The sequence below is a fragment of the Crassostrea angulata genome, chromosome 5, assembly GCF_025612915.1.
Source record: "Crassostrea angulata isolate pt1a10 chromosome 5, ASM2561291v2, whole genome shotgun sequence".
Classification (NCBI taxonomy): Eukaryota; Metazoa; Mollusca; class Bivalvia; order Ostreida; family Ostreidae; genus Magallana; species Magallana angulata.
In genome coordinates, this window is record NC_069115.1 from 12,160,023 (window position 1) to 12,182,135 (window position 22,113).

Below are 22,113 nucleotides of genomic sequence, written 5' to 3' on the forward strand. Positions count from 1 at the left end.
CAGGTACCAACGTTAATGCAAGCAGAGATAACGCAAGCAGGGATGACCTCACACTTGCGCCAACAGCTCAACCTAACGCAGGGAGTGCCGCACACTTGCACTAGAAAGGCCAGAACACCAGCAGGGATGACCATACACTAGTGCTCCGCCGCAACCACCACCAATACAAGCAGGTATGACCGCACACTTGTATCAATGCGATACAGGGCAGAAATGACCGCACATTCTGTATCGTTGGTTAGAAAAACACGAAAATAAGAAAGAGCAGGGATGTCAACACCCTCAATCTCTCCGTACCTGTTCAAGTTTAACCCCAAACAGTCACTCGTTGCAATGCAATAGACACTGTCCCTATATATGTGCCAGCCTAAAATAATTCATAGTATCTAAAAATTGGAAATCAAAAATAAACAAACTAATCCAGCCTAACCCAAAACTACTTATGCAGAACAACTTATATACATCGAATATTTATTATTGTATAAAAATAATCATCACATTAATTGGTTAACAGTGGATGCATTAATTAAAATAATCAAGAATCAATAAATCAAGGGCAATAACCCAAAACAGTAATACAAAATGATTCTAATGAAAAAATAGCTGCCTGCTTCAATTTTATAGTCATATCACATGTTGAGTATTGCAGTTCTCAAAAAGATCCTTTACAATTGTTTATATATGGGATATTTAGCTACATCAAACTCTGAACCTTCTTGTGAGGCCGAAGAATTGTCCTGGAGCCAAAGTCTTAACAATTAAAAAGAATCATCTTGCTGATTAGTTTCTGAGAAGAAGATTTTTAAAGATTTACTCTTTATTCCTATGTAAAACTTTAACACCCCCCCCCCATGTGGCCTCACCCTACCCCCAGGGGTCATGATTTTCACAACTTTGAATCTACACTACCTGAGGATACTTCCCACAAGTTTCAGCTTTCCTGGCTGATTAGTTTCTGAGAAGAAGATTTTTAAAGATTTACTCTATATATTCCTATGTAAAATTTTAACCCACCCCCCCCCCCCAATGTGGCCTCACCCTACCCCCAGGGATCATGATTTTCACAACTTTGAATCTACACTACCTGAGTATGCTTCCACACAAGTTTCAGCATTCCTGGCTGATTAGTTACTGAGAAGAAGATTTTTAAAGATTTACTCTATATATTCCTATGTAAAACTTTGACCCCCCATTGTGGCCCCAACCTAACCCCAGGGGTTATGATTTTCACAACTTTGAATCTACACTACCTGAGGATGCTTCCACACAAGTTTCAGCTTTCCTGGCTGATTAGTTTCTGAGAAGAAGATTTTTAAAGATTTATTCTATATATTCCTATGTAAAACTTCGACCCCCCATTGTGGCCGCACCCTACCCCTGGGGGTCATGATTTTCACAACTTTGAATCTACACTACCTGAGGATGCTTCCACACAAGTTTCAGCTTTCCTGGCTGTTTAGTTTCTGAGAAGAAGATTTTTAAAGATTTACTCTATATATTCCTATGTAAAACTTCGACCCCCCATTGTGGCCCCAACCTAACCCCAGGGGTTATGATTTTCACAACTTTGAATCTACACTACCTGAGGATGCTTCCACACAAGTTTCAGTTTTCCTGGCTGATTAGTTTCTGAGAAGAAGATTTTTAAAGATTTATTCTATATATTCCTATGTAAAACTTCGACCCCCCATTGTGGCCCCACCCTACCCCTGGGGGTCATGATTTTCACAACTTTGAATCTACACTACCTGAGGATGCTTCCACACAAGTTTCAGCTTTCCTGGCTGTTTAGTTTCTGAGAAGAAGATTTTTAAAGATTTACTCTATATATTCCTATGTAAAACTTCGACCCCCATTGTGGCCCCAACCTAACCCCAGGGGTTATGATTTTCACAACTTTGAATCTACACTACCTGAGGATGCTTCCACACAAGTTTCAGCTTTCCTGGCTGATTAGTTTTTGAGAAGAAGATTTTTAAAGATTTATTCTATATATTCCTTTGTAAAACTTCGACCCCCCCCCCATTGTGGCCCCACCCTACCCCCGGGGGTCATGATTTTCACAACTTTGAATCTACACTACCTGAGGATGCTTCCACACAAGTTTCAGCTTTCCTGGCTGATTAGTTTCTGAGAAGAAGATTTTTAAAGATTTACTCTATATATTCCTATGTAAAACTTCGACCCCCCATTGTGGCCCCAACTTAACCCCAGGGGTTATGATTTTCACAACTTTGAATCTACACTACCTGAGGATGCTTCCACACAAGTTTCAGCTTTCCTGGCTGATTAGTTTCTGAGAAGAAGATTTTTAAAGATTTACTCTATATATTCCTATGTAAAACTTCGACCCCCCATTGTGGCCCCATCCTACCCCCGGGGGTCATGAATTTCACAACTTTGAATCTACACTACCTGAGGATGCTTCCACACAAGTTTCAGCTTTCCTGGCTTTCTGGTTCTTGAGAAGAAGATTTTTGAAAATTTCTCGAAATTTTTCATTAATTTCTAATTATCTCCCCTTGAAAACGGGTGTGGCCCTTAATTTTCACAACTTTGAATTCCCTTTGCCTAAGGATGATTTGTGCCAAGTTTGGTTGAAATTGGCCAAGTAGTTCTTTAGAAGATGTTGAAAATGTGAAAAGTTTACGGACAGACAGACGGACAGACGGACAGACGGACGGACAGACGGACGACAGACAAAATTTGATCAGAATAGCTCACTTGAGCTTTCAGCTCAGGTGAGCTTAAAAACACCACCCACCCCTTTTTAGTGCTACTCACCTGGCTGAGATATCATGGGCGTGTCCTTTGTAGTATAACCTATGACCCCGATCTTTTCCCCGCCCACTTCTGTGACGTAACTCTTCTTGACATACGGTTTGATTCTGGGGTCCGAATCCAGATTTATGTTTGAACTGAGAATGGTGAAGTTCACGTTCTGAAGGAATGGCAGGAGTCCCTCAATGTTGTTGTCAAACTCGTGGTTTCCTAAGGCCTATATAGAAGGGGGAAAACATAATTATATAATGTTGTATACGTATATGAATATGTACACATTTAATCATAAAAATTGGTGGTCAGATTATTACAGCTAAATAAATACGATTTAACTTGACAGTCGTACGGTCTTATATGAAGAAACCTTTGGGTTTAATAAAAAGGTAAATAGAGACCATACATTTGAATTTTATTTACACTTAAATTGTAGTCATGTTAGTCTACCCGTCAGTATGTTTAATTAGATCTGTTTATCTGAGGATTGATTAAGAAAAAATGTACACATGGAAATTAAAGATCAACTGTACGGAGTGTTTTGTTTTGACGTTTTACGCATTTGTTGAACGAGTGCGTGCAGTCACGTGTATATAGCATTAATTACTTATTGGGTTGTTACTGGCTGTCTATGGAATTATGTCGGATTGTTATGTTCAGAAAACGTGAGGCAAACAATAGTTTTGTTGGACCTTTAGTCAGAAATGTTGCCCTCGTCCCTCAGCTTTGAGCAAAATTTATATTTTTCATCGTATCCAATATATAACTGTATATTATGAACGGGATTACAGGGGACTATTCTACTCATTGCTTATACATTTATTTGTTCGTGCATTGCAGTTTATTCTGATACATGTAAGAACATTGCATATTGATTCATATATTTTAAATATTTTATATACAAGTCATACTCAGTTTTTATAGCAAAAATACAAATAAGAGAAATTATTTAGGATATTTCTTAGAACTGACTTACGAAAGAGGAAGCTATTCGTATTACCACGAAATAGCTACAACAAATCGGGTAAACTGCTATAATAGTAACTTTTTGTTTCATCACGGATCGTCAAAATATTGCTTTGGAAATATGATTTCAGATACATGTACGAACATGCGCTCTAGACTATTTCATACTTTTCTGTATTTCTACTGAAAAATTGGTTGCAAATAGGGCACTAGCTGTTGAGTTTTTAATATGCTTTTAATAAATACTTTTCTTCAATATTTGATTAGACAGTCATATGCATAAGAATCAATTTGTCGTTTTCTTTTTTTAAATGAAACATGATGTACATGTACTTTATTTCTGAAGAGACTCGAGTACTTTAAAAAATCGTGTTTATAAAGTTTATTGAAGCGTTTCCACAAAATCACGGAATTACTTAATTTTGCACAATACACGGCGTCATTTATCTCCTGACGGGATTGGAGTAATGGGCCAATAGAGCTGATCGACTCAATAACTGTATCGAATGAGTTTTATCAATATTTTTCAAAGGAGAAGTAACGTAATAAAGAGGGCAATGACTTGGTGAAACAGAACAATCTCTATACAGCAGAGAGAGAGAGAGAGAGAGAGAGAGAGAGAGAGAGAGAGAGAGAGAGAAGGGGAGGAGGTGGGGGAATACATGTACATTCATCCATAAATTTTATTTAGATATGCCATTTTCGTTATCCCAGGGGTTTTTCTAGATTCGCAGGAAGGTATCCATTCATTTTTGTTGGTTAAAGTATCTGTAAATTTAGTTATGGCCAAAGTATCCGACATTTAGTTATGGCCAAAGTATCCGACATTTAGTTATGGCCAAAGATAATCATTTTAAAGAACTCAATTGCAATTAGAAACGTAATATTGTTGGCATGTATTTGGTGATTAGGACGAACAGTTGGTTGCTTTATCCAATATCAAGATTTGATGAATAAACGAAAAGAAATTCTAGAATTAACTTACTAATTATAATCCTGCATAATTTATAAATGTAATCTGTTCATGTTAGGATCCAGGAATTTTTCCTCGGGTTCGATTGGAGATGTCCCAGAGATAATTTTGTTTGCGGGCCGGGGGGGGGGGGGGGAGGGGAGGGTTAGTTCACTAAGGGTCTTCCACACCTTTGTAAAATGATCACACAAGTCTAAGAATTTCTGGCATATGTAGCATGTGTTCGACTGAAACAAGAAATATAATAATAAAAAAAAAAGTTTTGGGGTTAACCGTCCTTTTGAAATTTTGCCGCTATTTTTGAAAACGAAAGTCCTTGCAGCATTGCAACCCGGGACCTGCGGGTCAGTAGATCGAGGCCGCACCCAATGCCTTACAAAGAGAGACAACAAATCTTGGCGATAATCTGTTTTATAATGGGTTAAGGTGGAATAACACATCATCACCAAATGGCTGACCGCTGGTCGAAACGACATTTCGTTTTATAATAAAAGGATTTTAGGGACTGAAACATGGAACTTACTCCATAGCCGAGTGGATAGAGTGTCAGACTTGTTATCCGTACATCCCGAATTCGAATCCCGCAGGGGCTTTTGTTGTCACTTACTGGAATAATTATTTTAGATATTCATTTTTTATCCCCAAACTGCAAATTTTCCGCTTATTTGACATTTGTACAGTTTATTTATCATCATATCTTTCATTATTTAAATTTCCTGTTAATCTGAGTAACTTTTTGCAGGTGTGTTATTCCATTTTAAAATCGCCTTGATGCGGCGTATATTGTCATAAAAAGAAGAAAACACGAGGTGTCGAAGATATCCTTTAAAAGTTTGAATTTTCCAATGGGATGGGACGGGGGGGAAGGGGTGAGACAACCCCGACCGTTGGTAATTTTGACGTATATATGTAATGATTTTGTGCATTATTTAATTGTCGGATCTAGATACTGAGTATACATATTATATCGTTGCCATAACATGAATTAAATACGGTTGTCGTAATTAACATTAATGAAATACGATTGTCGTAATCTTAATGTAAGAAGTAGGATGTCAATCGTCTTTACAGGTACTTTTATACATGTATATACTTATGTCTATCCTGTCAATTGCAGAAGACTGGATGAATAAATACATAGACAGAGGAGTGCAGGCTTGTATTGCTCAAGATATCAATGCACTAAAATTGATTAAGAGTTGCTTTTGAGGATATTTTAGTGTCGTATTTCTAGACATGAATGATTTTGACCATACAAAGCAAACATATCACATTGATCGCGATGTTACATAATGAAAAATGTCATTACTTTAAATACCCATGGTACAGCATTCAATTTGTAAAATACAGTCGAGTGTTTTGAGTGGTTTGAGAGCCGATTCTTTGTCCTGGCTTTCTGTTCATATTTAAGTGAATTGCTATTTCAAAACGCTTATCAAATTCCCGTGCTTTTTTGGAATTATTGACCAAAGCTTATTTAATATGATCAATGCCTGTAAAATGTCTTATTTCATTTTGAATAAAAGCAGATGCTCTAATTTGTGCAACAAATATTATTGAGAGGCTTCCAAATCGAAGTGCGGAATGAAATTTCATGCACGAATATCTTCGCCATAAATCGCTAAATAAACATGTTGCATAAATTTATGTTCGGTGGTAAAATGTATGGGATTTTTTTATTTACGTCAAGTGATCATAGAAAAGCAATAAACGCTAAAGTATCATTCGATCAGAAAAAATAAAACATGTTTATGTATGACAGTTACCAGTAATCTAATATGTAATGCACCTAAGTTTTCAGAACTTGTGTCCAATCATTTTCACTCGTTTCAATAAAATATGTTCAGTGCAAATTTTGAGAATAGAACCTACAACCCAAAGTACTCTAAATAACAAAGAAAATGGAGATGAAATGTATATATATACAAATATTACCATGACATCGTATCCCAATAGATTCATCATCGTGTACGTGACCCTGCCCCCGTAGTGAGTGAACCAAAGGGTCCCTTGGAATTGGTCCCCTGCGTCCAGTAGCAGCGTGTTTGGATGTTCCCCTCGGAGGGCCTCAATCTTTGTCCTCATCCTAGCCGCTCCCCCAAAACAGTCCTTATCGGGGGAGCACTGGCCCCCAAACGCGTTCATCTCCTGAACTCTCGCGTGGACATCGTTGGTGTGGAGAATGGTCAGTTCGAACCCATGGCACGTCAAGGAAATGGTTAGGATTGTGATAAACCCTAAAATCGCCGCTGATAGATGCTTGTAGCTCCACATCATGGATAATATTCTTCACTGGGTCAGATAAAGGTTCCTCAATCCCACTAAAACAATGCTTAGTGTACTTTGTTATATATATAACACAGTAAGACTTTCACTGTTGTCTCTTGTCGAATAAGAGCGGACACAGTTTAAACATCACACGTACGTTCCCATTCAGTCTGAAATAAAACTACCGCTGTTTATTGTTTAATTTAAAATCCTATGCTTCGCTCGTAAAATCGGTCGAAACTAGAGTTTTGTTTATTCACCATTGAAGATGGATCACTGAAATTATTATTACGAAAAGTTTTGCAAATACCTTGATTCACTTCCGTATTTTAGGTCAACCGTATCCTATGTAAATTTTTGATAAATAAAAATAACAAATACTTACTAATATATCGTGCAAACACGACTCTTTGCGTTCAACAAACACTTTCAAAGTCAAAGACTCATTAAACCTGTGATCATTATCAGCCACAGCCAATCGAAGTGAAGAGCCGACGAGGAGTATTTATACAGACCTGTAATCTACCCAGAGGGGACACGCCGACACCATTTATTGTTAATTACAAAATACAGTCACGGCGGGCGATTTCAACATAAAGCTTTGGATGGCGACATTAGCGTGCTTTTGCTATTATTGTGTGTTTACACAAATATTCTTATCACACTTTGTTCTTCGAAATCTAGACTGTTTGTATATATAAACATGTAACTATATCATTTATGGCTCTTGATTTGTCGCCTTTTTTCTGAATTAATGAATCGAATTGAGTGGGACAAAGTTAACAAGTATCTGAGAGCTTACACATATAATGTTTTACGATACTTAATTAAAATGCTGAAAATAGAACAGTTTAAAGTACGTTAATTATGAATAGGCCTATCCCTATAATATTTTAAATCTATCTTTTTATTTGACATTACATAAGGTCTGGACATTGGAACGACTTTCTTAAATACATAAACTAATGAAGACGAGTCATAGTGGATAAAATCATGTGCTCTTATGTCATTGCAATTGCAAATTTTTTTATTTTTTTTTTAAATATTCAATAATTTGAGCATGCAGCTTGTCCTGTTCTTGCTGATTGAGATTTGAGAAATTAATCAAAAATCCAAAATTATGTTAATCGACCCTGAAATCTGCTCGCAAAATTAAAAGTGCATTCAATTATTGGAATTTATACAGTATGTATTATACTTAAAAAATCAGTGATTGTTCCGCGGGGTAGGGCTTGAGGGGTAGATATGGCAGTTACAATTGGGAGTAAATTGATTCATTGATATTCATAAGCATTCCTTTTTCGCGATTTTTGTGTAATGCACAATTTGGACTGTACATGTACGTAACTTGCCGACATATCAATTGTTTTTTTTTTTTGGTACGATAAGTAATGACTTATCATGAAACCGCAGATAAACGATGTTAGGCCACCATTTCGTGTAATGTCACAAGAAATGTCAAGAACAGAATTAAATTAGTCTTCGTTTAAATAGATAACAAAACGAAATCGTTCAAAAACGAGAACTGTCGTTATAACTATCAACATATGCAACCTCATGTGTGAGGTGACGCTCTAAATGAACGAATAGACACGTTGTCGTTCTTTGCTGTCACCCCCCCCTTCCTCCCTCCCTACCCATATTACTGACGTTATCTTTAAAGAATAAAAAGTTTTCTTTGGTGATTCATGCGGGAAATGAAGGTAGGCCATTGCAGAAAAAAAATACGTAACGCGCGTTAGCGGTTATGTAGTTTTTTTTATGCAATGACGCTACCTCCATAACCGCCATGAATCATCAAAGTCAAGCACATAGCATCGTTTTTGAAAGTGTGTGTGGAGGGGGGGGGGCAGATTCTTCCAAAAACCTCGACAGGCCAAAAAGATACCCCCCCCCCCTTCGAATGCTACGTGCCTGATGGAAAGCATATCAATTAATATTTACATTTTTCTGTTAACAAATTAAAAATTTAAACTTTAAAAATAAGTGAAATTAACTAAATCATTGGTAATGTCCATCAGTACGTTAGAAAGAAGAATTAGAAATATCATCTTCTTTGGGAATTAGAGCCTGACATCATCGTGATTATTTCGTGCAGTCCGTGATTCCTCTTAGGTTTGTGTTTTCTTTTTATCCAGATATTTATTGAATTAGATGTTTGTACATCTATATTAATCAAAAATTTAATCGTGTAATTAATTATCTCAAAGAATTTAAAAAATATATTAATCTTTGATTGTTGATAAGACATGGACAATAACTTAACTTGGAACAGTACAGGAAGGTCACATTTGATTTGCCTAAGATGATAGGGAAATCAATTATGTGTATGCGTAACAAGAAAAACAGGAAAAGCCAGGATATTTTTACCGGATATTTACATAGAATACATTAATTTTCTAAAAAGTATTTGTTCTAAACAGAATACAGTAAATATATATTATCATAAGTTTTTAAATGAGATAAGATGTATGTGGCAGTAGCATTGTAAAGGACACACATTTTCAATTATATATATTATATATTTATATTATGCAAACAAGCAACGAACTCTTCATGTGAATTATCCAAATTGATTATGTTCACTTTGTTTTTCTTACTGTTTATTTCATATGTATATGTTCATATGTATAACCTATGACACATTTGTCTCTCGGAATAAAGAACTTGAACTTGAACTCAATTAAAGCATTGAGTACTCGACTAGCCTCCGATTAATTGATTAAGCCAACCGAGTAAAATTGGCATCCCTGGTCAACTAGAACATGACTATGTGTGGATGTACACGATAATGGAATTTCTTTAGTTTTATAACTATTATAAAACATGGATTTTACACAATGACTATACCATATAATGATGACTATAAGGAATAGTACATGTAACAACATAAAACTGTACATAACTTTATTAATTTTACAGAGATTAATAAACAAGTTCTACAACTTATATCAGTATCTTAATTTCGTTGGCACGGATGTTAGCGCGAGGGGGTCATTGGTGTGTGGGAGGAAGCCGGAGTGTGAGGATGGAACCCACGTGTCCAAGCAGGCGACCCTATCACATACATCCACTGGCGATCACGGGGATCGAACTTTGGCCGCTGTGGTGATAAGCGCGTGCTCTGTCCACTGCGCTAATAGTATATGGACATCTGAGATGTTACTACATATGACGGCACTATACTGGTATTCTGGGCGTGCATAAAGTTTCCACGAAACAAATCCCGTCAAATGAACAAAACCAAACGATAAAACTCTACAAAGCTATTGTCGTGTCGTGTTTTTGACTACGATTGTATAGGGGGAATTCTATAACTCGCTTGCAGTGTGAGGACCCGTTTTGCAATGTCCTGTCCAAAAGGTTTGGGACGATTGCACTGAAATTAGAACATGGAAGCCTTTAGAAAAATGTTGTATATTTGATTTGATAAAATGAAATAAATAAGAAAGGACAGTATTTATAACAGACATGTACAAAGGAGCCAAGGACGACTAAACGAGATAGTCACTTGATATTGAACATGTTTTCTATGTGAATCAGAGAGAAAGAATAGAAAACAAAAATAGTTGCCCGAACAGAACTTGGGTAACCAAATTTTTCAAAAGTAGATAAAAAAAACCCTGTCATCCATGTAACAAAAGGATTTCGCTAATAGAGGTAAACGTTTAAAAAATGAATAGGTTGATATTGGATTTCAAATCTCAGTGTATTTAATACACCGCTATATGACCAAAATTACGCAATAAGCTAATCAGATTTTGCACGAAAAAGCTCTTCCAGGTAAAGCTAAAATACGTAGAAGACTTCTATATCAAATTCTGTAAGACCTAATCTTGAGCCATTTTAACAGCATTGAACCCCCATGAAAGTCTGTGTTGAACACAATCTAAAAACATAGGCGTCGGAACCGGGGGGGGGGGGGGGGGGGGGGGCTTAGCCACTTTTTTTGCAAAGAAAGACCTAACCGGTAGGCACATAGCATCATAGAGGGTTTAGCCCCCCCCCCCCCCCAACACACACTTTTTGTGTTGCAGGAAACATAATTGTTCTTAAATATAAATTGAAAAAAATGAAATATAGAGAAGTTTGAGTCATAGGTATACTAGCCCCCCCCCCCCCCAACCATGGATTTCATGATGTGTGGGCAAACAATTGTCGGTAGGTAAGAATGTTTCTTTTTAACTAAAGCTATACCCCCCCCCTCCCTCCCCCGGATTATGATCCTTGGAAGTAGGTTTGGTCAAGATTTTTGAGGATTTGCTTCCGATGCCACTGAAAACAACACAACATATATAGATATATTTACTGTTGATCTGTCTTTTTATCTGTCTGTAAATCAATAATTTGCATTTTTCTTAATCTGTCCAATATTTCGTTTTCTGTCATTTTTGGTCTACCAATTATAAATGAATAGACTCTTGTTGCTATAGTAACAAAAAGGTCTTCCGTTCCTCATGTATTAATCTGTTAAAATAAATTGCACTTCTCTTGTAAAAAGATAATATATACTGTAAAGGAATTTTCTAGTAATTATTCCCATGTTAAAAAAAAACAAAAACAAGAGATGTTTGTGAAACACTTTTGCCCCCCTCCCTTGGAAACATCCACAAAGAAAATGAACGTAAACTGCAAGTATTTGGAATTTTTCTAAGTCCAAGTGGCATAACTCTGTCGGATATTGCTCTATCATACCCAAAATCAAGCTTGACTTAGATATTATTTAGATAATCCTGCATACCAAATTTCACATTAATATGTGCACCCTCTGCGAAGAAAATGAGCGGAAACTGCAAATAACTTGAATTTTTGTAAGTCCAAGGGCCAAAACTCTGTCGAAAATTGCTCGATCGTACCCAATATCGAACTTGACCTATATATTATCATGATAAACCTGTAAACCAAATTTCAATTCAATATGTTTATCATATGCGAAGAAAATGAGCGGACACTGCAAATAACTTGAATTTGTCTAAGTCTAAGGGCCATAACTCTGTCGAAAATTGCTCGATTGTACCCAATATCGAACTTGACCTAGATATTATCATGATAAACCTGTATACCAAATTTCATTTCAATATGTTTATCCTTTGCAAAGAAAATGAACGGAAACTGTTGGTGGACCGACCGACCGACCGACCAACAGACAACAGCAAAGCAATATGCCCTCCCTTCTTCGAAGGGGGGGGGGGGGGGGGCATAACAAAACAAGAAGACAAAAAATCATTTAGTACTTTCTACATGACGACGGATCTAACAGAATATGGTAAACATATCTTCGTACATTGTTCTGTCTTTCCTCGAAGTTTGGATATTCAAATTTTTGTCACTTATGAGATGTCGTTGATAAAAGGTTTTTATCTCGGGACCGGAAACGGACAAACGGAAGCGATTAAAGAAATTAAAAATAAGCTTTTTTCGTACATTTACTAACAATACATAACTGTTCATTAGACTAAATAAAACAATCAATGAAAATAGTCTAAAGTAATTAAAGTCCATTGGCATATGTACGCTTTCGGAGAGAACCGGAAGTGGCGGAAGACAAAATGAAACATGTTCAACACACCTCAGGCACGTAGCATCGTTTTTGAAAGTGGGGGGGGGGGGGGGGGGCAGACTCATCCAAAAAATCTTGACAAGCAAAATTAAAAAAAAAAAAAAAATATAAAGTTTCCCAAAATCTTCAAATCCTAATCCGGGGGGGGGGGGGGGGGGGGGGCTGGAGTAGCATTGTCATTTCCTTATTTTCTTATCCATTTTTTACTTACTCACAAAAAAGTGGGGGGCCAACTCCATGATAATTCAATTTTTTACATGTAAATTTTGAAAAATTTGTTGCTGCGAGAAAAAGTGGGGGGGGGGGGGGGGGGGGGGGGCAGGTCCCCCTGATGCTACGTGCCTGCACCTATCATCCATATGAGTTTTATATCGTGGTCTTTTACAGTTTCTGGGATCTCCTGGGTACAAAATTAATATAAAAAAGCTACCTCGGGTATTTGAAATTTCTTAAAATTACCGGAGTTTTTTCATTTATTTAAGCATGCGTAGATGACTTTTTGTATCCATTAATGAGAAGTTATTTTCATGCTAAATAGGAACATTTAAAAAAAAAATTTTGGTGTACTTCCTGTGACCACTGGAAGTTACGCCGGATGAAACAAAATAGTTTAATCACATGTACATTCACAGTCCCATCATTCCACAAAGTTTGGTTTTTCAAGTCGTCACAGCTTTTGAGATCTCTTAAAAAAAAGTATTTTGTCTCGGGACAGGAAACGGACAAACGGAAGAGCTCAGTGAAAATAAAAGTTAGAAACTTTGTATATTTTTTTCATCTTACATCATTATTTTTTAAGCTAACTAAAACTGTCAAAGAAAAAACGGTTGAACTAAAAACTTGATTTGCTTGAATTAACCCTTCCGGTTAAGACCGGAAGTGACGGTCGACGAAATGAAACCCGTTAAATACATCTAGAGTCAATTAAATGTCCATCATCCATGTAAGTTTTGAGTTCTGATCACTTACAGTTTCTGAGATCTCGCGGTTACAAAATTTGTTTTAAAAAATTACCCGAAATAATTGAAATATCTCACTGGAAGTAGAATATTCTTTTGATGATTTAACATCGAATTGATGATTTATGTATGGATTTATACTAATATATTTATTCATGGAAAATAAATTAAATACGTACTAAAAAAATAATTTTTGAAGTACTCCCGGTGACGACTACAACTATAGGTCTATCATCCCACAAAGTTTGGATGTTGAAGTCTTTACTGTCCTTGAGATCTCGAGGTGACAACTTTTCGTCGCCGGACAGGAAACGGACGTACGGAAGTGAATTTATACATAGAAAAACTTAAATAACAAACCTCTAGGTTGTTATTAATATCGCGTTTTAAAACAAAATAATCTATTATAGTTATGCAATTAAAAAATTTATAATAAAAATTGAGATTCTGTGGTAACAAGCTGAAAAATAAGGAATATTCTAATTTTTTGAGGCATTTTTGAATGGGCATGATTTGTATTTAAAGTATAGATTAATCAAATCAATTTATAAGAAAATATCAAGTATATCCTGAACTTGAGCAAAAATCTAGCATTTGCTGTAGATAATTGCGGTTGCTATGGACTTTTCCAAAAGAAAGAATTTATTTGTGATTTTTTGTGCAACTCTAATTTCCATACACTTCTGTGTTGAATTACAAGGTTGTTTGTGGTATATCATTAAAAAAAAATATAGGCAATTTCCAACAAAAATAATTGCTAAAAATTTCTAAAATCAGGAAATACAACATATCAAAATCATCTTAAATTTTTCAGTCTGAGCTATTTCTTGGTCTTGTTTCCATAGCAACGGGTGTCAATTTTCATAAATAAAATGTATACTTCATGAATATTTGAAGGATATAAAAAATAACTAGTAGACTAATTGTTCACGGAACAATTAGAGGCCTTTCCACCTTCCATAATGATTTAAATAAATTCCCGAAAATGTTGATAATTATTGAGTAATTAGAGAAAAATCAATTTACGAAAAAAAAAGGAAAACAAAAAAATCGGTTCCGCACAGTAGTATCGATCCGAGTACCCTTAGAATCGTAGGCGAGAGTGTTGCCACTACGCTAGTTATCTAACTAATGGTAAAATTTGTTGAGTTGTGTAGTCAATTTGGATGATGATAGAAAGAAGAGATGAAGCGTTTTTCTGTCCATCTAAAATTGATACCCAACGCTGAGGAACCTTTAGAATAGATAGGGGCTTAGCGATTGGTTGGGAGGGCAGTATTTGTTCACCAGTTTATTATTAAAAATCAGTGCCGCTTGTAAACAATGTGGCCGGATAGCGTTGACTAAGAAATCAACAGGCCAGGTCAAACTCTGGTCGCCGGCGGGTATTTGAAGGTGTGGGAACGTCACGTCGGCTCAGCTGATGCGAATTCTCCCTGTGATTTGAAATGCACGTGCTTAGAAATCTATTAACTGTCATGCATTCGTGGATTACAAGTACGGAAAATCGGAACTGAATTAAGGCCAGTCATGTATTTCAGCCAAGTCGGGAAAATAAACAAACTGAAAGAAAATGTTAATTAAATTCATCTAAAATCGGGGTCTGGGAAGGAAGAGTTATCTTTCGTTGTACTTCAACACAAGTCGTCACAGGTTGCTGATAGAAATGTAAACAAAGATTTTCAGTGAAATTTGAGCATGAATTTATTAGATACAAATATCGAAGCGTTGAAATTTCGTTTCTCGGGACGATGGTTCGATGCCGCTGAGGTGGATAACTTTCTTAAATAGGGTTCATTTCGTTTGAAATTTGGCAGGCAATTAGATTCAGGTGTGAGGAACAGTCCCATGAATTTTCGCCGAGTTCTACAGAGTTTTACTGGAGCTGGAATTTTTATTTGGAGGCGTAGTCTAAAACGCGGTCTGGAGTCAAATGGCAGGCAGTGTTTCACCTTTTCAAAAAATTCTGACAAACAGTTGTAACACTTTTTTCAGGTTTTATTTTAAAAAGGAATATTAAATTTCAAGTTCAACTATCGAGGGTTAAATTCATATAAGAATTCAATCCTTGTAGAAAAGAAGGGGGGGGGGGGCTAAATGTACGTATAACTAAATCTGATATATATGTTGCATACACTTATTACTCATTAGTTCTAAGAGGTCAAAGGTCAGGTCAAAGGTCAAGGTCAAACCTAAAAATAAGGAGGGGGGGTGTTGGTTGTTTTAAAGAGCTTATTGCACATATAAATGAATCTGAAATGTATATGTTAAATATACTTGTAACGCATCAGTCCTTTGAGGTCAAGGTCAAAGTCAGGTCAAAGGTCAAGGTCAAACCTAAAAATAAAAAGGGGGGGGGGTGAATTTGTGTTTGAAAGAGCTATTCGTACATATAAATGAATCTGATATTATAGATGTTGCAGATACTTATAACACACCAGTCCTAAGAGGTCAAAGGTCAAAGTCAAAGGTCAAGGTCACACATCAAAAAAAAAAGGGGGGGTGTTTATTTCTAATGTGTTTGTGAAATCAATGAAATTGAAAGGGGAATTACTGCCAGAAAGGGACCTTGGACCCTTTTGGGATCAACAGATTGAAGAAACTTCTAAGTGTACTGAAGACATTGGTAAAAGTTTCAAGTCTCTACCTGTTATGGTTTCAGAGGAGTAGCGATAACAAGCATTTCGTACAAAAGGGGCAATAATTACTCACTAACTATTACAAGATGGGAGCTGAAGGGCTACATTTTGAAATGTCTTAAGACGTCCTACTACATCCTTGATAAAATTTCTCTATATCACCCTAAACAAAAGAGATGCGAAAACTCATGAATACACATATTTCCAGATGACCTTGACTTTTGACCTTTACGTCATTTTGATCGGCCATGGAAGACGCTTCCATCCCAAATGGTCCGAAGTCTCTGTGACAAATAGTAAAAAAGTTGGAAGTGATTTTATGGAAATTGAAATACTTTCAGGGGCAATAACTGATAGAAGAGGGTCTCGGAACCTTTCGGTATGAATAGATTGAAAGAGCATCTAAGTGAACTACAGACGTTAGTAAAAGTTTCAAGTCTCTATCTCTTATGGTTTCACAGGAGTAGCGATAACAATCACTTCGTGCACAAAGGGCAATCACTTTGTAAGTTCTGGGAGTGATCAAGCAAAGGGTCGTTTGGTAACATATTTTTTAATGGTCAATCACATAAAGAAAAAATTGCTTCAATATCTCTTAAAACAAAAAAGCTGTCCCTGGAAAAAAAGAGAAGAAAAAAAATAAAAAACATAAGAAAAACAAAAGGTCTTTCACCTGAAAGGTGGAAATACCTAATTTCCCATTTCAGCTAATGCAAAAGACCAATTTCATAAAAAAAAATCCATGGTAACATTTTAAAAGTATTGGTTTCTCCATCAATTTTCTTTTATGAAGTAAGAATTGACAATCAATCATAATTTGTTTTATGTCTCAGATGGTTTACATCAGTGGGTAAAACCTTTTTATAGGGCTTTAAAGTATGTAATTTTCACTACTTAAATAATGTTTTATTAATAAGTTTCCAAAACTGGTATATTTTTACCCATCTTTTTCATGGAAAGCATTAACACTCAAAAGATTGTTACATCTAGAAAACCTAATATATCATTTAATATTAACATAAAAAATGAACAGAGAAGGTTCACAGCTTGAAGTCTGAAATGCAGTCCCTAGCATTCAACTTACAACAGTGAATGAAATTTGTGGATGGTACACATGTACAAATGAAACATCAACTAACCACATTCTTGCATGGATGCAGGAAAAGTCCACTGAACCCAAATGAACACTGGACCTAGGTGAAAGCCCAAAAGACCTACGTGAAAGCCACTGGACCTACATGAAAGCCCAGTAGACCTAAGTGAAAGCCACTGGACCTACGTGAAAGCCCACTAGACCTAAGTCAAAGCCCACTAGACCTAAGTCAAAGCCCACTAGACCTAAGTCAAAGCCACTGGACCTAAGTGAAAGCCCATTGGACATAAGTAAAAGCCAAGGGACTTCAGATATTTGGCCACATGTACATGTATCAGCAAATAATTTGCACATCAACTCCATGGAATCGGCCAATCAACAATGATTTTTTTTTACCATATTTCTACATTTCTCACATTCAGAGCTGCATAAATCACTTTGTATGAATTGTTCACGCGCTACACTTTAATAATAGTTTACATGCTTACTTTGTTTGATAAATGATAATACACTTAAATGATAAATAACTAGATTTCCTTTCTAATAACTTCTAGATCCCCTAACATGCATAAAGTCATGGTTGTGTCTAAATTTGCAAATGAATCTTTCTTACAGACTTTACACAAGAAAATGCTACTCACTGGTATGAACTTCAATGTAAATTTTTAGCATCATTTGTAAACAAAATACCTTTCAACATATAATATGCAAAACAACATGCTAATTCTGACAGTAAGAATAATGCTGACGTTTTTTTTTTAAGAAAGTGTGCAAATATTCACACATCTTCTCAAATAAATGTACTTAATTCAATTCAATTTAATGTTCCTCTCTTTTTATGAGATCTTTTGTGAGCTAACAGGGAAGGGCGAGAAACGCTCCTCATGCCACACACATTACATTTAAAAAGTTTCAGCAGGCCATGTAAACTTCTGACGTGGTCTTCATACAGCGGCTTGAAGAAGAACCTTCTACATTGAGCGCACTCATATTGTTTCTTGCCATCCCTTCTTCTTGTATTCAAGTTTTGGAAATGATCTTTCTGACACTTCCCACACAAATGTTCTTTATGAGTTTTCTGCTCCTCCTCTGAGGTTTTATTGGACACAGTTTCATCCAGCTTATATATTTCAAGTGATGTGAATTTGGTACCACAGACACTACAATCAAGTTTTTTAACTCGATGAACACTTAAAGTTGAGAAACTTTCTCTGTTAGTCTGAACCCATGGCAGTAACAGTTCCGATTTAGTGCTCTTTGCATAGTCCAAAGCAATCCCATGCACATGCCTAAGATGCGAGAAAGTTCCTGTTTTTCCAGTGAATACTTTATCGCAATAGTTGCAGATAATCAATTCATTCTCATAGCCATTATGCAATTGAACATGAATCTGCAATTCCATGGCATTGCTGAACTCTTCATTACAAATTCCACATTTGTAAAAACAGGATCCAATTTCTTCCATTCTTTTCTTCTCTCTCATTAACCTCGATTCTTTGGTTTCAGTAGGCCCAAAGTCTCCCTGCAAAATTGCAAAAATAATCAAAGCATCCTGAGATGATGGCATAAGCAATACATGTCCCCTCCCCCTGCATCCTCCCCCCTCCAATTCTAAAACAATTGTCCTCGTATGTGCAGACAAGGTGGGAGAAAATTCTATGACAGTTTTTTTTTTATATAAATTTTTTAATAAATATATAATAAAGGAAAATCTGATTAATAGCAATAAAAAATGAAAATTAGAGTTGTTTCAAATTAATTTCTTCATCAATTTTGGGTTCATTAGAGTCTATATCAGAAAGTCCAAATTTAACAATTTGCAAAACCGTAACGAAAATATACTGCTATCTGAAAAATGGGGACAGACCACAAAATAGATTTCAGTGGTCTCATCTGTGGGGGATTATTAAAGTAATAATAATGCAAAAATTAGACATGTATAGGTTTTTTTTTGGTTTAGTTTCAAGAAATAATAAATAAAAACTCACTGGTCCTAATACAATTTTCTCCTTTCCTGCGCCAAAATGTTGAGGGCCCATTTTCAAAATTACGCTCTGTGTTGGTTTTTCCAGAGCTTGACTGGCTGAATCTGGCATCTGAACTGGTTCTGTTAGGACTGGGTAGTTCTGTGCTACAAAATTTGTATTACCTGAAGAACCGGTTCTGTCTGGTTTATCCTTAATCTCTGGTTCTTGAATTGGTTCTACTTTGACAGGGTCACTACTGGAAGGTGCTTCAAAATTTGCATCTGATGAAAAAATCATATCTGGTTCATCTTTAATCACTAAGTCTGGTTCATCTTTAATCTCTAAGTCTGGTTTATCTTTAATCACTAAGTCTGGTTTATCTTTAATCACTAAATCTGGTTCATCTTTAACCTTAATAACAACATGTGGTTTTTGAACCAGATCTAATTGGTATGGGAAACTTCGAGCTGCAAAATTTGAATCTACTGAATAGGACAGACCAGGCTTTTCATTATAACCAGTAACCATATCTGGTTCTGAAACCAAATTTAAGTAAACAGGGCAACTATGCTCTTGAAAGATTGTGTCTGATGTACTGGTGATGTCCGGTTCATCTTTTATCTTTATATGAGGTTCAACTTTGACCTCAATATCCACATCTGGTTTTGGAACTGATTCAAAATTAAAAGGACAAATAACTATAGGTGCTTTGAAATGAACTGCTGATGAATTGGTCAAGTCCGGTTCATCTTTTATCTCTACATTTGGTTCATCTTTAACCTCAATAACAACCTCCGGTTCTTGAACTGGTTCAAATGAGACAGGGTAACTTGTCTGTTCTGCAGTCATGTCAAGTTCATTTTTATCCTCAATAACCATATCTTGTGAAATTGTAGAAACATCTATGTTGTCCAATATCACCCTTTGTTCATTCAAATTGTCAACTGCATTGATACTCAGAGCATTGCATGACTTGAATGGATGTGTCACTGCACTGAAGTTCAACACATTCATTACATTTATCCTGACAGTGTTCAGATGATTCGACACTGGAGTTGCCATTTCTGGACTGGTAATATCTATATTAACTTCCTATGGCCTTTTCTATGGTACTCACAATTGGATTTCATGGATTACCTTGAAATAACAGGATAAATAACTATTTTTGATTCATTGTCACCTGGGGTTTCATGAATTATCATTTGCTCTATCTGTATCCCCTTCTATCATCCAATGATGTACAATTACTATGAATGTGAAGGCTAAAAACCAGAGGTAAAATCCTAGGCACCTGTAAGGGCAGGCTTTGCTGATAGGAAAATGGTACAAAGGTTCCCCAAGACTTTTACAACGCCACCATGAAAAGATGAATACCGAAAAGATGTGGGACCTATGCTGCAATCAGAGAAAAAAATGCATAACTAAATGTACCGTCAATCTCCGATAAAAATGCTTTGTTATAATAGTTCTGTACTTGAATGCGGACGGATCAAAGAATGATTATGAGCAGGTTTACTATCATCAATTAAAAATAAAATTAATTGCTTATGTGATTCTGTTCAACAGATCAACCTAGTATGAGTTTGTCAGCACAAAATAAACATGCTGCACATAAATAAGAAGAAACACACATTTTCATCTCTTTTGGAAGATCAACATGGTTCGAGAGAGGTGTGTTTCCTGCAAGAAAATGGTAAGTAAATCACTATATTAGATATTGTTTTAAAATTAAAACAGTTTTTGAGTAATCAAATGGAATAGGCAAAAGGCAAAGTTAATTTAAGGTTAAATAAAATATAAATAAAAACATAACATATGAATGAAAACTATTGTATTTTATTTTCTTAGTATAAATATATTTTTCCCGTGGGTACGAGTTGACTAGTGAAGTCGTACTCAAATATTTGGGTACGAGTTGGTTTGGGTGCGAGTCGGGTTGGGTACGACTTGACTTGATTCCCCCTACAGTTGGGTTTGCTATGACATGCTGGAAGTCACGCAGCTGTATTCGACTACGTACATGATATAAACTGTGCAACGGAATCATAGACCCTTGAATATATTATCATGTCCCATAAAAAATTAAACTAACCGCAATATTAACAAAATTTTACCTTTGAGTTCTTACCCGAAAATTCCTCAAGTCTGCGATAGAAAAAAATCTAAATGAACATCGAACCCGATGAAAATTCATCATTGTTTTTCGGTCTATTTACTTTGATCCTACCTTCTTAATATTTAATTACCAACATCAATATGTATACCCCCCCTCCCCCCCCAAAAAAAAAAATCAATTATGCTTACTTTGTGTCCGTTGATACTTTATTTCTTCTACTTTATACCTTGCTTTTATAATTACATTTGGGGGGGGGGGGGGGGTGTTGCCTATAGAATACACCAATATCAAGTGTCCTTACTTTTCGTCAATTAATACTGTTTAATTATTCTTGCTTTTCTAATTACATTGGGGGGGGGGGGGCAGTTTTTGCTTTAATTCTTGATAACAATGAGATCAGGAATGTATATGTCTGGTGGTCATACTATTAATTTCCACACCTTCAGCCTATATCTTTTTGAAGCATAAACATGCAGTCTAACATATGCTAACAGGCAAAGCAGAATAAATTCAAAACAAGAAAATCTAAAATCTTTGTTCTGACAGATCGAGCATAATTATATATAATAGTATAATTATACGACCCCCAACTTTAAAATACAATATAGGCCAATAAATGTCAGACTAAGAGACCTTGACCTTAATCATTTTCACCCTAAATCAATAAGGTTCCATAAAACAAGAGACCCAGGGGCCACATCGCTCACCTGAGCAACAATTGCATTAATTCTGATCAAATTACAGTACAGAAGATCTTGCTAAAAAAAATTGAAAATCGGCCAATTTTTATCCACCTC

At 35.9% G+C, this 22,113-nt stretch overlaps 2 protein-coding genes across 5 annotated transcripts; both read right to left on the bottom strand.

Annotated features, from left to right (window-relative positions):
* Positions 1–2,755: 2,755 nt before the first annotated feature.
* LOC128182919 (snake venom 5'-nucleotidase-like) lies at positions 2,756–7,614 on the bottom strand. 4 transcript variants are annotated; one of them, XM_052851697.1, is made up of 3 exons: positions 7,498–7,614; positions 6,650–7,152; positions 2,756–2,998 (listed from the first exon to the last, which is right to left on the bottom strand). In XM_052851697.1, the coding sequence occupies exons 2-3, from the start codon at positions 6,989–6,991 to the stop codon at positions 2,777–2,779; spliced, it is 564 nt and encodes a 187-aa protein (XP_052707657.1). In that variant the 5' UTR covers positions 6,992–7,152; positions 7,498–7,614; the 3' UTR covers positions 2,756–2,776. The 4 variants fall into 4 exon arrangements, with proteins under 4 accessions (XP_052707657.1, XP_052707655.1, XP_052707658.1 ...); XM_052851695.1 differs by lacking the exon at positions 7,498–7,614 and adding an exon at positions 7,368–7,491; XM_052851698.1 differs by lacking the exon at positions 7,498–7,614 and adding an exon at positions 7,368–7,487 and having other exon boundaries at positions 6,650–7,035.
* A 10,427-nt stretch (positions 7,615–18,041) lies between these two features.
* On the bottom strand, positions 18,042–20,574 carry LOC128186126 (zinc finger and BTB domain-containing protein 17-like). Its single transcript, XM_052855860.1, has 2 exons — positions 19,222–20,574; positions 18,042–18,755 (listed from the first exon to the last, which is right to left on the bottom strand). Exons 1-2 carry the CDS (start codon positions 20,260–20,262, stop codon positions 18,048–18,050), a joined length of 1,749 nt encoding a protein of 582 aa, XP_052711820.1. The 5' UTR covers positions 20,263–20,574; the 3' UTR covers positions 18,042–18,047.
* Positions 20,575–22,113: the final 1,539 nt, after the last annotated feature.

Excerpts from the sequence above, each read along its gene's own strand:
- LOC128182919 (XM_052851697.1), bottom strand. The coding sequence starts at position 6,991 with ATGATGTGGAGCTACAAGCATCTATCAGCGGCGATTTTAGGGTTTATC. Across the intron at positions 2,999-6,649 it reads TATTGGGATACGATGTCATG|GCCTTAGGAAACCACGAGTT; the intron begins GTAATATTTGTA and ends CCTTCTATATAG.
- LOC128186126 (XM_052855860.1), bottom strand. The coding sequence starts at position 20,262 with ATGGCAACTCCAGTGTCGAATCATCTGAACACTGTCAGGATAAATGTA. Across the intron at positions 18,756-19,221 it reads AGAAAATTGTATTAGGACCA|GGAGACTTTGGGCCTACTGA; the intron begins GTGAGTTTTTAT and ends GCAATTTTGCAG.